Source organism: Ambystoma mexicanum, chromosome 1q (assembly GCF_040938575.1).
Source record: "Ambystoma mexicanum isolate Mex_15411 chromosome 1q, UKY_AmexF1_1, whole genome shotgun sequence".
NCBI classification, from domain to species: domain Eukaryota; kingdom Metazoa; phylum Chordata; class Amphibia; order Caudata; family Ambystomatidae; genus Ambystoma; species Ambystoma mexicanum.
This window is the reverse complement of record NC_090922.1, coordinates 1,475,863,982-1,475,877,860: the sequence shown is the minus strand read 5'-3', so window position 1 is coordinate 1,475,877,860 and position 13,879 is coordinate 1,475,863,982. Positions and strand designations below refer to the sequence as shown.

General features: G+C 45.2%; 1 protein-coding gene across 1 annotated transcript in view; it reads left to right on the top strand.

The window, feature by feature from the left end:
- The window catches only part of MMACHC (metabolism of cobalamin associated C), a 156,897-nt gene extending 145,563 nt beyond the window's left edge, over window positions 1–11,334 (top strand). Inside the window, exon 4 of the mRNA XM_069642378.1 lies at window positions 10,774–11,334. Coding sequence (XP_069498479.1) covers window positions 10,774–11,085 — 312 coding nt within the window. The 3' untranslated portion in view covers window positions 11,086–11,334. The remainder of the gene's footprint in view (window positions 1–10,773) is intronic.
- Window positions 11,335–13,879: the final 2,545 nt, after the last annotated feature.

The window sequence follows — 13,879 nt, the reverse complement described above, 5'->3', positions numbered from 1 at the left end:
CCTGTTTGCCTCGGACTCGGACAGGAACCTGGAAGAACTGGACCCTCCGGGACTACAAATTTGCACCGAGGGGTTAACATACCTGGGAATTAAGATTGTCAGACCCGACAAAGACTTGAATCAAGCCAATTACCCTCCCCTGTTTGATAAAATATTCAAAGACATGGAACCTTCTTCCCAGGGTACTTTGTCTTTCAAATGCTCCCGCTCGAAGCCCCTGATGCCTACCTCATAGAAGCTAAACGACGTATGCTGAAATTCATATGGCAAGGCCAGAAACCCAGAGTGGGATACGAAACCCTCACGCTCCCCAAAGACAGAGGAGGACTTGCCCTCCCGGACCTTCAAGCCTACCATAGAGCGGCCCAGCTTAGAGCGTTGGCCCCCATCTCAGGGAAGACCCTGATAAACAATGGATATATCTAGAGAACTCCCTTCTGAGTCCGGTCACGGTGGGAGAATGGCTATGGGTCCCTCTGAAAAAGCTCCCTCACAGAATTAAGGCCCATCCAATTCTAGGCACTATGTGGAAGGCATTGGCAGGTAAGGGCAACAGCGACAAAATAATGACATGGCCCTCCCCCTTGAGCCACATTTGATCCACACCAGTACTGGAGATGATACCGGGAAACGAACACTATCAACCCTGGTTCGATGCCGGACTAAGCAGGGCCGGCCAACTTGTAAAGGAGGAGACATTCATAGGTATCCAAGAAATAGACGAGGCTCTGGGGATTGGTACTCTCTCCCCTCTCCTATATCTACGACTTAAAGGCATCCTAATGAAACCCAAACTAAAACCATGTGTGCAACGAAAGCTCACCCCAGTTGAAAGACACCCAAGTGGAAATGAAGGGACTCGTATCTCTCCTTTACGGAGCTTTATTGTCTACCATAGAAGGATCGAACCGGGGCCTCAGGAGGAGATGGGAGGGGGATCTAAATATTAGACTTGGAGACAAACTCTGGGGACGCCTCTGTAATAGGGCATACAAGACCTCAATCTCCTGCCAGTACAAGACACATGCCATCAAACTTCTTCATAGGTGGCAGTATGATCCAGTTAAACTCTCCAAGATGTTCCCCGATATGGTCCCCAAGTGTTGGCACGGTTGTGGAGAAAAAGCCAACTACTGGCACATGTGGTGGTCATGCGATAGGGTCCAAGCATTCTGGACGGAGGTCCTCAGCTGGCTGAGAGAGGCAGGAGAGGGGCCCTACCCACTAGATCCCAGGTTTGTAATATTTGGATTACAACAGAAAGATGAACATTGGGAAAACCTTCCAGACCTGACAAACTCCCTCTTATTGGCGGCCAGACCCGCGTGAGCCAGAACCTGGATAAGAGCTGCCCTCCCCAGTAAGAGAGAATGGGTGGCAGTGGCCAAGGACATTTACTACATGGAAAAGCTAACGGAAGCAATCCAGGGCTCGAGCTCACGCACAGAATCTGAGTGGCTACAGTTTATGGAGGCGTTTGGCAACAAAGGGGACGAAACCTGATGCCCCCATAGAGGGGCGACCCGGCCCCACAAAACCCATCCGAGCCCAGAACATCTGATGACTAACCCAAGATAGTCGGCCTACCACCGACTCACATGAGTGTTTTTTTCAGGCTTTCGCCTACAGTTGTTTAATTTCGATGTGTCATTTGTTCACATGAAAACTCAATAAAATTGATTTAAGAAAAAAAAATGCCCTATGAAGATCCACAAAGGCAAAATATAGTGCTTGTTTGGAACTTTGTGCTTGGGATTTAATAGCATAAAGACAAAGCAAATTGATGTTTGTACCTAGGCCAGCAAGAAAGCCTGTCTGAAAGGGGTCTCTTGTATGGGCAGCTTTAGTCCATATGTTAAAATCCCGAAGGATAAGTTTGGAGAACAGCTTACCTGGAGCATCTAAAAGGGCAATAGGCCTATAGTTGCAGGGAAGGGTACGATCACCCTTCTTGTGGATTAGTACGATGATGGAGGTTTTCCATGAGTGTGGAATGTTACGAAAGAAAATAATATTTTGAAAAAGATTGTTCAAGATTTTAGTCCACATTGAAGGATTCGATTTAAACATAAAGTTGCTAAGGCCATCAGGTCCTTTGACTCTAGAAGAGCTAATATGTTTAATGTAATACTCAAGAATAAGCGGGCAGCAATCAAGAGACCAACTCTGAGGGCTATCAGGTAACTGGGCCTGATGCACAAAGGACGGATCCGCATATAGATTGGTGTAGTGCTCGATCCACTGGGCCTCAGATACACTAAGAACCTGTAGAGCACTCTGGCTCTTGTGGGCACATTGGTTGAAGATAACCCAGGTTTCAGCTGTATTTTTGTTCGCTATTAGTCTGAGCATGTGCTCACTATCCCTTTGCAGTATATGTGCTCGATGTTGACACATCCAATTGCGGTATCTGCATTTGGCTGCTCTCAATTGCTGAATACAATTAGCCTGATTTAATTTACAGATTACCCTTTTTTCACAGTGGAATTTAATCTTTCTAGCTTTGACTAGAGGATTGAAAGAGTGTTTGTGGGGGGGTCTCTGTTTGATTGCCATGTTTCGCTAAATGCCAAAATGTGATTAGATTAGCGTACTGTTTTGGATTATCAGAGTTATTGTTCGAAATGACCAAATGGAATAAGGCTGATAAGTTATTAACTGACCAACGAAAACGCGTCTTAGCATTGTTGACCACCAGCTCAGACGAATAGTAGGACTTGTGAGGAGCTACATAATTCCAATTTATTGTGAGAACCAGCAAATGGTGATCACTATGTACCTGAGGGATAATTTGGAAAGATTTTATCTGCCCAGTTAGGTTGGTATGAGTATACATATAATCTATTGTAGTGTATACCGACCCTCTTTGCCACGTTGGCTGGGCTGGGATATCAACTTGTATTGCACCATTGGTAATGTGGAAATTGCGTTCCATAATAAAGGAAGACCACCGCTTAACCTTATCAATTGTGGTTTTCCCTTTAGGATGGAGACAATCTAAATTGAGGTCCCCCACAATAAGGGTGTCCGTAATGTCTGAAGGGAGAAGTACCAAATCCAGAAGTCTAGTCAGGCTCGCATAGAAGGCAATATCAGTTAGCCCAAGAGGGTTACGATAAATGTTGATTAGTGCAATAGTATGCAATGGGCATGAGATTTTTACAAGCTGAATAAAAACTGATACCGAGGCCCAGGCCTGGATAGCAAAGCCTCTAGACATATTTACTCCCACTAGTAGGCCTGATGACGGTGGGCCCTTTTGGCCAGTCATAGCTGGAAGTAGAACTGTCTCATAGTTATTCCATGCTAGGGTTTGCAAAAGCCAAGTTTCTTGAAGTGCTATTATATCAAATGCAGTCGGAAAACCAGCAATGGAAGTTTGCAAATGTGCGTGGCCTCGGGTGTTCCAACTAGCAACAGTAATGAGGCATTCTTTCGATGTCACTGATGGTTATGACATGTGAGATTGAGCACCATAGATGCTATTTACAGTTGATTCAATCGAATTGGTGTAAGAAGCCATTTGTTTTACATCGGTTCCCACATTCATACGTGCTAGATCTTGTGCTAGTAAAAAGCCCATGTTAAACAATTGCATTTTTGATTTCCACACAGTATTTAGAACGATTCCCGAAGGTATCCACAATCATACAACCGAACAAGTGTTCTCAGAGATAAATTCAATTTGTTCGATGTCACTTGAACAAATATCTTCGAGTTCCACTAGTTCGGAAAAAATATTAAGCACGCTACGTCGATTGAGATCGTAGGTGCCAAAAACCCCTCCCCGACATTTTAAAATCAATGAGTGACATTTCCGGGAAGCTAGGGCATGGGGTTTGTTTGTCAATGCCGAGTCATTTCGTGGCTGAAGATTAACAGGTTTAGGAGCATCGGTAGGTTGATGTCTAGGCATTTCCATGCGCTGGGCTGGAGCAGCCTGGGGCAGACTGAGAGATGACATAGAATGCTGAGGAATGCCAGCTATCATTGGCAAGGGACCTGGGAGGAGCCATTGGTGCAAATTTGAATTTATTTCACATGGCTTGTGGGGTGGAATAGAGAGGATGGGCTGGGTACAGGATGCTAAATATGCATCCACCGCCTCACGTATTTGAGTGGTTGAGAGTTCAGAAGCAGTTTTGGATCTCGAGTTGGTAACAGGGGTCATGATATTATCGCACTCAACCTGGCCCATGGAGCTTTTATCAGGGATGGGTTGCTTTCGCGCAGCTGCCAAATCTAATTTGCGGAATAGCACATCCAAGCGAGGGTAGAACAAAGCTGCGGTGATACTAGACGCTGGCTGTACCACTGGGGCAAAGGGCCTGGGAAGGGGCTCCAAAAGGGCCTGTCTCAAAGGTGGAGCAGGCAGGTTCTCTTTTAATGGTAGCACTGAGTCAACTGCCAAAGGTGCTGTGAGCGCATGCACAGGTGGGCCAGTTTTCTCGAAGCTAGCAGTGGATGGCAGAGCAGGGGCAGGTATTGGCATCAGGAGTGCAGGGACTAGCAGAGGCACTGAAGACTGGGTGGCTTGCACGTCATCTGTTGTCACTGACACTGGTTTCAAAGTTTGAAAGAAGGTTTTCATTGTTTGTTTCCGAACCCTCAGTGTGAGGTGTTTGGGTTTTTTCTTGGTTGCGGGGCGAGACACCTTCAAGGCCTTTTTTCTTTTTCTCATAACCGGTAAACAAGGTATGCTATTCCCTTCCTTGGTGAGATTCGTGAGAGTCACCGAAATTGGGGTAGGAAGGGGCCCAGAAGCACGTGGGGAAGGCGGGAGGCTAGCCCACGATTTATTCAAAGGAGCAGGGCCAATGGGAGCACTCACGCGACCCTCTGGAGTGATAATGTCAGCAAATGCAGGAAGAGCTGAAATGGGCAAATGGATGAAAGGCGGAGGTCCGGGCGAGCCAATAGTAATAATTGAGACCTCTTCGCCTGAAGCTCTATCTGCAGTCTGAGTACCATGCAAATTCGATTTGGGGTGGCAAACCAGGATTTTTAATAAAGACAAGATTTGATGGGCCCGCACCAATTGTTCTGTTACTTTTGCATCTAGCCCTTCAAATAATTTGAACAGACTTTGCAGATTTAGCTGCATAGCGGCTAGGGTGACATTGAGCACTGAAGAGGAGGCAAGAGCCACCACTAATACAGTTTCAAATGTAGAAGGCGGGGGCACAGTCTGCACACTTTGGGCTGGGGGGATTGTTAGCACGGGAGGGGCGGCAATAGAGGCCGCAACGAACAAATCTAATGTGCAGGGGGAGAGGGAGATAGGCATGTTTGGAGAGATGCAATCTTCCAGCGGACTCTGAGGGGAACACTCTTGTGTATCTTGAACCTGCACTCTTCTGGGAGTGGGGTAGACAAAGGAAATGGATGGAAGGCTAAGCAAAGACTCCGTGCCTGAAATAAGATCTATTACATGTGGATCTGTGACCAAGGAGTTTTGAGACTCACAGTGGCTAGCATGAATTGAGAGATCAGGGTAAAAACACGGGGAGGAAGTTAGGGGCCTCACCATCTGTCGAGAACCTTTCCTTTTGGTGAAAAAACACGGCAGCGGAGTGTGCAACATAGTATTATCTGATAAAGGGAGCGCAGCCACATTTGCATCAAACTTTGATTGAACCTGCGCTATCGGTTCATAAAGAAATGAGGTGTGTGTATCTGGTGGAACTTCAGTATTTGTACCAGCTAGCACGGTTGTACTTTTGGTGCTGACCAACGTATTTACAGGAGAGAGAGTGATGGTCTTACGAGATATGCATGAGAGGCGTGCGAATGGTATAGTCAGCCCCTTCTGGTGTAAAGTTAAGGGCATACCCGCTGTTAACAAATACGCCATAAGCGTGTACTAGCACAAAAGAACGCGTGTACTGGCCTGTAAAGAAAGTTATAATTAGTAACACAACACAGTACACACTGGTACAGCAAAACAAACAAGCAGGCTTTTTAGCGGGCACAGATTAACACGCAATTTCCAACGCTCCCAAAACCGATTAGGAGAATAAAACATACAATAAATTTAAAAAAAATAATAAATATAATAAAGGGCACCATCGCCGCTGGCTGCGCAGCTAAGCAGCCAAGCAGTACATAAACAGTACTTGTGACAGGTGCGCGCATAAAATGGCTTAAGTAGGAAGAGCCCAAACTCATTTGAATGGGGGGAGGAGCTCTAAAAAGAAAGAAAATAGTGTATCAGTAAATGGAGAAAGAAGTCCACAAAGTCAAAGTCAACGATGTTCACAAAGTGCTCGTGCTTGAATCCAGTTCACCTCCTTAAAGGGTCCAACAGCAAGAGCAGCAAAAGCGGCAGAGGAGCAGCCGAAGGAGTAGCCGTGGCAGCCAAGCAGTACTTAAAGAGTACTTGCGACAGGTGCGCGCGTTGTTCCTTACATCGGTCAGTGTCTTCAGTGTAGTGGTTGCATGGTCTGTTTTGTATGGTCTGTTGGATGGTCATGATTTTATTTTTGAAGTGGTCTGCGAGGTCACTGCATAATTTCTTCGATGGTATTGGAGTGTTGTTGCAGCTGGGTGGGATTTTTATTTCATCTTTTTGGGTGTTTGGTGCTTTGAGAATTCTGATGCCGTAATATTTCCTTTTTGCTTTTTGTATTTCCTTTTTGTATGAACGGGTATGTTGTTGAAGTTTGAATTTTTTTCTGCAGTCTTTATTGATCCTCCATTCTAGTTCTAGTTTCGTTTTTTCCTTTTTATGGCGTCTAGTAGTCGGGTGAACCATTTTGCTGTTGCCGTTTTGCGGGATGATTTGAAAGGTTTTTCTTTTGCGATCTCGTTAATTGTTGTGGTGATCCAGTTGTGAAGTATATTTATTTTAGTGTCTAGGTCAGCTTTGCCCATGGTCGCTGTTTGTGGTTTGGTGATCTCCAGTCATTCCGTTAAATTGGAGTTTTTTTATGGTTCTCCAGTTTCTTTTCATGATGGTTGGTAGTTGGGGAGGGCAATCTGATTACGAATGGGATGATGAGGTGGTCGCTCCAGAGGATCTGAATCGGTGGTGCTGTGGTAATTAGTTTTCTGTTGGCGAAGATTGTGTCTAGTGTATGTCCTGTCGTATGGGTTGCTCCTTTGACCAGCTGATGTAGTTCCATTGTTGTTAGTTGGCCAGTAAGCGATTTTTGTGAGGTTGTGGTTTCTTCATCAATCCAGATGTTGAAGTCTCCGAGGATAATCAGATGGTTACGCTCGATGGCTAGTTGGTGATTGCTTCTGTGTAGTTGTCTAGGAAGGCCGCATCGTACGTTGGTGGTCTGTATATCAGTATGAATTTCAGGTTTGTTTTGGGATTTGTTGATAGACGTATGATGAGGGATTCATATTTGTTGATGTTTAATGGGTCTTCCGCTTTAATTTCCAGGTGTTCCCTGTGGATGATTGCTAGTCCACCACCTCCTTTTGGTTTTTCTGTTTACCTGGATGCACTTGAAGGTATTGGGCAGGGAGTTATTGAGGGTGATCGTGTAGTTGTCCTCTAGCCATGTTTCGGTTACAAAAAGGATGTTGATGCCTCTGTATTTTAGGAGGTCATAGATTTCGGTAGCGTGTTTGGACATTTATCTTGCGTTAAGATTACAGTGGTTCTTTTTGGTGTATTTTTTGTTCCCGGTTTTGGTTTGTGGGCATTCAGTGGGGGTGGATTTATGTTGCCTTCGAGCGGTAGAGGTTCTGTGAAGGCGGCTTTGTTGTTGAATTGGTCTGTGAGATTGATAATTGGGTCACTGACTACTATTGTTTCTTCATCTCTTGTCATTTGGTGTGGGTATCGATAGTGCCCATCTGTTCTTGTGATGTAAGGAGTTGGCGTCATCTCATTCTCTTCTCTGGTCCTCTTCTTTTGTTCCATTGTTCTGGTGTTTTATTTATCCATCTGGTAATGCTGGAGTATCTAGGTTCTTTGGTTGGTGCGAGGTACGGTGTAAGGTATAAGGATTTTTCTCTTGTGAAGTTTGTTCTGTTGATAGTATTGTTTTGCGGGTGTGTTCTGTATTGGAGGCCTCTTCTGCTGGGACTGGTTCAGCTTGTGTATCCGTGTTGCTTGTACCGTGTTCCTTTTCTCTTTGTCTGCCTCCAATTCCGCGTCGGGTCATTTTGGTCTTACTTGGGAGGAGTTGATCTAGGTGTTCCTCGTGCCAGGCTAGTGTAGATTTTAATCTTCAATTGTTCCGTCTGATAGTTTCCGAGGGTGTGTCTTTTCCAGTCAGTTGGGTATTAGGTCAGTGGGACTTTGATCTGTCAGTTGTTTCCAGTCCTCTTAAGTTGTTCTGTCTGGAGGTTTTCGAGGGTTTGTCGTTGTTCAGTCAGTTGGATATGGTGTTCCTATTACAGCGGGAGGGCTGTCCTGGGGTATTGTACATTATAGGGAGGGCGTATGGATTGTGCTGAGGGTGCAGGTAACTGTGGAGGGGATTATGGTACTAGTTACAGGCTTCTGTGCTTCCTGGATGTCCTGGGTGTCAGGTTCCTATGATTCAGTAGTAGCAGCTACTGGTAATACATAGACGACTACGGGAGAAGAGGTTGAGAGTTCAGAAATGTTACAGGTGGTCTACAATGAGATTGTATTATTGGGAGTGGGGTATCAGAAGTCCGAAGCGATGTAGGTTTCAACGGGATCCAAAGCTGATTGAACGGTTTGATTCTGATTCTTGGACAGCACTGGGTAGGTTTGGTTCCGCAAGGCAGGCTGTGATCAAGATTGAGCCTTAATCTATCGGGAGAGGGTTTGGCCTCGCAGATGGCAGGGGTGGTGAAGTATCAGGTAGGAGATGCCTCGGTATAAGGAGTGGTTTAGGTTTGAAAGGATGATGGTGGTAATTAAGGCCAAAATTGACGTCTAGATATCGGGAGGAAGGTTCAAGGCTCTAAGTGGCCGGCAGCAATTAAACCTAGACTGGGAGACCCAGGCAGCAATTGAGATGCCTAGGCTGGAGTACCTGGATAGCGGGAGAGGCTCTGGCCTCACAAGGTGGCAGGTTTAAGTTATGAGATGGAGGGGGGACACCTAGAGTAGTCTTTTCACAGTGCACATTGATACAGGAGGGAAATTAGACCTGAGGTTCTTGTATTGAGGTGGAGAGGCCTAGGTTTCAGGGTGCAGTATATTACAGGAGAGCACGCTGAGATTCGGGAGTCCTGTATAGTGGGAGAGAGGCCCAAGTTTCAAAGGAGGTTCAAAGTTGAAATGTGGTTTCAGTGTAGTCTCAAATATAGGGGGGCACACTTAGAAGGTGCTGTATACTGGGAAGAGACCTGAGCTTAAATTTCTATATTAAATGCAGTTCAAATGCAGTTTGAACAGTTTCGGGGCATTTTCAAAATACAGGGGCACACTTGGAGGTGTCCGGTATAGTGGGAGTGGTGCCTAAATTGAAAAGCAATTTCCAATGTAATTCAAATGCAATTTAAAACGGTTCCAGTGCACTTTCAAATACAGGGCACACTAGGAGGGCTCCTGTATAGTGGGAGAGAGGCCTAAGTAGAAAAAGCAATTTCAAATGTGATTTCAAATGCAGTTCAAATGCAGTTTCAACAGTTTCAGTGCACTTTCAAATACAGGGCACCCGAGGAGGGCTCCTGTATAGTGGTAGAGAGGCCTAAGTAGAAAAAGCAAGTTCAAAAGCAGTATAAAGCCTAAGAGGCCTATGTTTCACAATGCAGTATGGTATCAGGTTTGTATGATGGTGTCAGTGTATGTTGAATTTAGAATAGACTGTTCCTACCTTATCCGTTGATGCTGGTAGATGGGAGCCTACTTGTCATGGTCTTGTCAGGGTGCTGTGGCCTGTCACAATTGCTGGTTTGTTGAGATGACTATGCAGCCACTGTTAGATGGCTGTAGTAGTGGGTTTATGGATTAGTCTTGTGCTTCTTAAACAGGGCTAGCTATGCGAAAGGGCACGCTGCTTATGGAAGCCACAGGAAGGTGGAAGAAGTGGGTAGTCTTTGGAGGGTGTTAGAGGGAGGCCCCTTGCGACACCTGCAGACACTGACTGTAGCCGCTACTTCAGGAGCCGCCCTTTGCCTTGAGCCCTTCGCCGCAGGGCTGCACGGGCAGAGGGCTGCCCTGGGTGGCTGTTTAAAAGGGTGAAAGGACCAAACAGGGGTGGGGCTGGGAGCAAGGAGGGAGGGACTAGGGCCGGGCTGTGAAGCAGGGGAAGGGAACAAAATCTACGTATGCAGGAGCGCTTTATTTGGGCAATGCACTAATGTGCAATTTTGATTTCATGGGACCTACTAGGAGCTGCTTCTTACCTTTGCCACTCCGTTCGGGAAGTCCCACATGATCTTATTTCACAATGGTACCTTTTTGTAAATGAACACTCCCAAGGTTTTACTTGGGAGAACACTATCCGTATCCTGGATAGTTTTACACTTTGTGTATGACATCACATAATAGCCAGGACAGAATTTGAGGCTCGCGGGAGGTAGGTAGAGGCTCCAGAGTAAAGTTAAGGTGTAAATACAAGTGGTTAGGCCAGAAAGAGGAAATAGATCCAACAATGTCTGTAACATACAGAAGATCACCAGTACTGAATTGCCAGGAATGAGGTTGGAGACCAAGTTGGGTTTCTGGGCTATGAGCAGGCAGGATATTCCTGGATGTCATCAAGTGCCATCTGATTGTTTTTAACCATAGCGGGGAAATGATGTTCCCAAGAAATATTACTTAATCTATCCTCTTCATTAAAGTAAAAGGACATTTGTTTTTGTAGTAAAAATGTGTTTTTTTCTGCCTTTCAGAAAATCTATGGGGTGTGCATCCATCCAGAGTTCGGGGGATGGTTTGCAATTCGCGCTGTACTTGTATTCCCGGATATCCTGGTCCCATTCCTGGAGCAAAGACCCCCAATTGACTGTGTGACCACCAACGAGAAGAGAATTGCATTGCTAGAAAGCTTCAATTTTCACTGGCAGGACTGGGAATACCGAGACATTGTCGACGTGCAAGAGAGGTACTCGGAGGAGCAGAAGACCTACTTTGCCACGCCTCCCTCTGAGAGGCTGAAACTGCTTGGACTGGATGGAGAGTTAACCGAGAGTTCTCACTACTGAGACAGTAACATCAAAGGTCAAATGACTCAGGGGAAGTCCACATCACTCCATCTGTTACATCACTGCCCCACTGCACATATGCTCGCAGAGTGCCTTCCTAAACTGGTGTTTACTACCCGTTTCTATAAGGTCAAATAATGTCTGGTAACATTGCCTTAAACCACAGCGATGTAACTGGATATATGTGTCTACTTTTCATGTTGTACATTGTAAAGTTTTTTTATAATACAAGTAATTATTTTAACATTTCAGCTACTCCAACAGCCTTTCTTTAAACACCACATTCTTCGCAACAGGAGAGAGGATACTGGCTGATCAGGGAGGATTCCAATGTTACTCCTCCCAGGAAGACGATACCAAATGCAGTCATTTCCAAAGAAGTGCCTCAAGCATTTAGAATTGATTACACACTATATGAGTACTTCAAGTGATGGTTGTGCTTGAAGCCTTAGAGAAACCTGATTTCTAGAAATTGCATCTTTTATTCTTTATTTTCTTGGATAGGTCTAGAAGTTGTGGGCACTGCCGCACTGTTGCGTTATTCTGGTTGCTGTATATTTGTAGGGTGCCCTATGTCTGCCTCCATTGTTGTTTGTGTCAAATATTGTAGCCAGGATGGGTGATTCAGCACCTCCTTGAATCAAAATGGAGCATCGGGTCTATAGACGCAGCCATAGCACGTGATTCAGTGGAGTTGTGTCTGTGGAGAATCCAACTTATAATGTGTCCTTCACAATGTGTCCCTCACTATGGGCCTCATTCCGAGTTGGGCGGTAAGGGATCCCGGGCACTGTTAAGGAGACCGGTGCCGGTAATCCCTTACCGCCCAATTCCGAGGTCCCTTAACGGGAACCGCAAAGGACGTGTGGTCTGACCACACATTCTTTACGGGTCCCGCTAAGGGACCAGGGCGCTAATTACGGGCCTGCTATGAGCAGGCCCGTAATTACCGCCTTCCCCATTCCCATTGAGCCCTATGGGGCTCAAATGGGAATGGGGAATGGCTGGTTGAATGGGGACTTACCGGGTCCTCCAGGGTCGGAATGACCCGGTAAGTCCCCAACCAAAAAGACCAGACCCGGACCCGGTATTGGAGGCAGCCATGGCGCTAATACCGCCATGGCTGCCGCCAATCTCGGAATTAGGCCCTATCTCTCTTGCACTGTGTGTGCACAAGTGCTGTGTAGCCTCACTGGGTCACAACTGGGACACTGGTGGGTTCTGTTTCTTTGTCAGGCCAGTTGACAAGATGGCCAAAATAATTGCTTGATTTCAAGGTTTTTGTCAGAGATTAATGTTTTGCTGTTTTTTATTTAAATGTTGGATTTTTGGGTCATATGGAGGATGTTATGGATTTTTGGGTCATATGGAGGATGATATGGATATGGATCACTCCTTTTTTTTTTTTTTTTGTCGAAGATTTGAGTTGCAGATTTCTGGCGCACTAAAGTCAAATAGCCCACTTCAGTTGACTTTGGCAAGTGGTATGCGTCATATATGTGGACTGATAATGTTATGGGTATTGGTGTTTTGGGGTTATTTAGGGTAATATCCTGGGCTCGTGTAGCGGTCGTTTGGTTGAGTTATATGTAGGGCACTGCTTTGGGCCTTCTGGGATGCTGTCTTGGTTTGGGCTGCCTTTTGCATTGCTTTGACATCGGTAGAAGGCTGTCTTACAATGTATAGTAGATGTTTCTGAGCTGTTTAAGAAGTGTTTTGAGTCATGAAGGGAGTCCCTGAGGCATTGTAGCAGCTCTCTGACATGTGAGGATTCTTTTCTTGCTTGGCGCTTATCGAAAACTGGTTGTGTAAGTAGTGAACAAATGGACACCATGAAATGGCAGTCTCCATTATAAATAGTAGTTATAGCATTGCAGCACTAAAATGTCAAGAAGAAATAGGCAGTCTGTAAAGACTCATGCCATATTAGTGCTTAATCTAAGGTTCGACCAAGAGGTATATGTGAGGGGTCAGAAATGAGTGTTGAACACAGGCAGTCATGTTTTCAAACAAAGACATTTGTACCTTTCTAGCACTATTCTAAAGAGGAATTTCCCCACCTAGAAATCAAAACTAAGGATCTGTCTGTGTCAGGATGTCAGCAACCGAAAAGGTGCATTGTGTCCAAAACATCCTATCCTGACCCTTGCAATACAAACAGAAAAACAAAGGGGTGCAAGGAAACGTCTTTACCTTAATGTTGGCAAAAGTGTTCAAAACAAATAGTATAACAATGACTCCAAAGAAAATGTTCTCCAAGGTAAAGGCCTTTGGATCCAGAGGGTGGTCCTCTTATCCTGGATTCTTAAATAGGACGGCAAAATGCCTCTTTAGCTAATAGTTTGAAGATTTGTCTCTTCACTGGACTCACAAAGTTCTGCTTTAAGCATTATGTTCTGTAACCATCATTCTGTACAATTTCTTTTAACTCTGTATATTGCCTCGTATACTCTCCTGCCAGAAATCTTTCAATTTCAGCTACCTGGTGTACTCCACTGCCAAGATTTCCGTTATGGTTTTTCATATCACCTGGTACACTCCCCTAACAGGAATCTTTATAAAATTTCAGCTGCCTGGTGCATTTGTCTGCCAGGATTTCTTAAGCATTTCACAGTTCTTTTGTTATACCACAATAGCATATACCATGAGGTGCTTTGTATATGTATCTATGGTAACAATTGCTCAATCCTTTCCCCCCAAACTGGCACCTTATGCATCTGTACTTGATTGGGGTTTGCTTTTGTACTTTGCCTTGTCTACATTCAAACATTCTTCTTATTGGGTGTTGAATTTG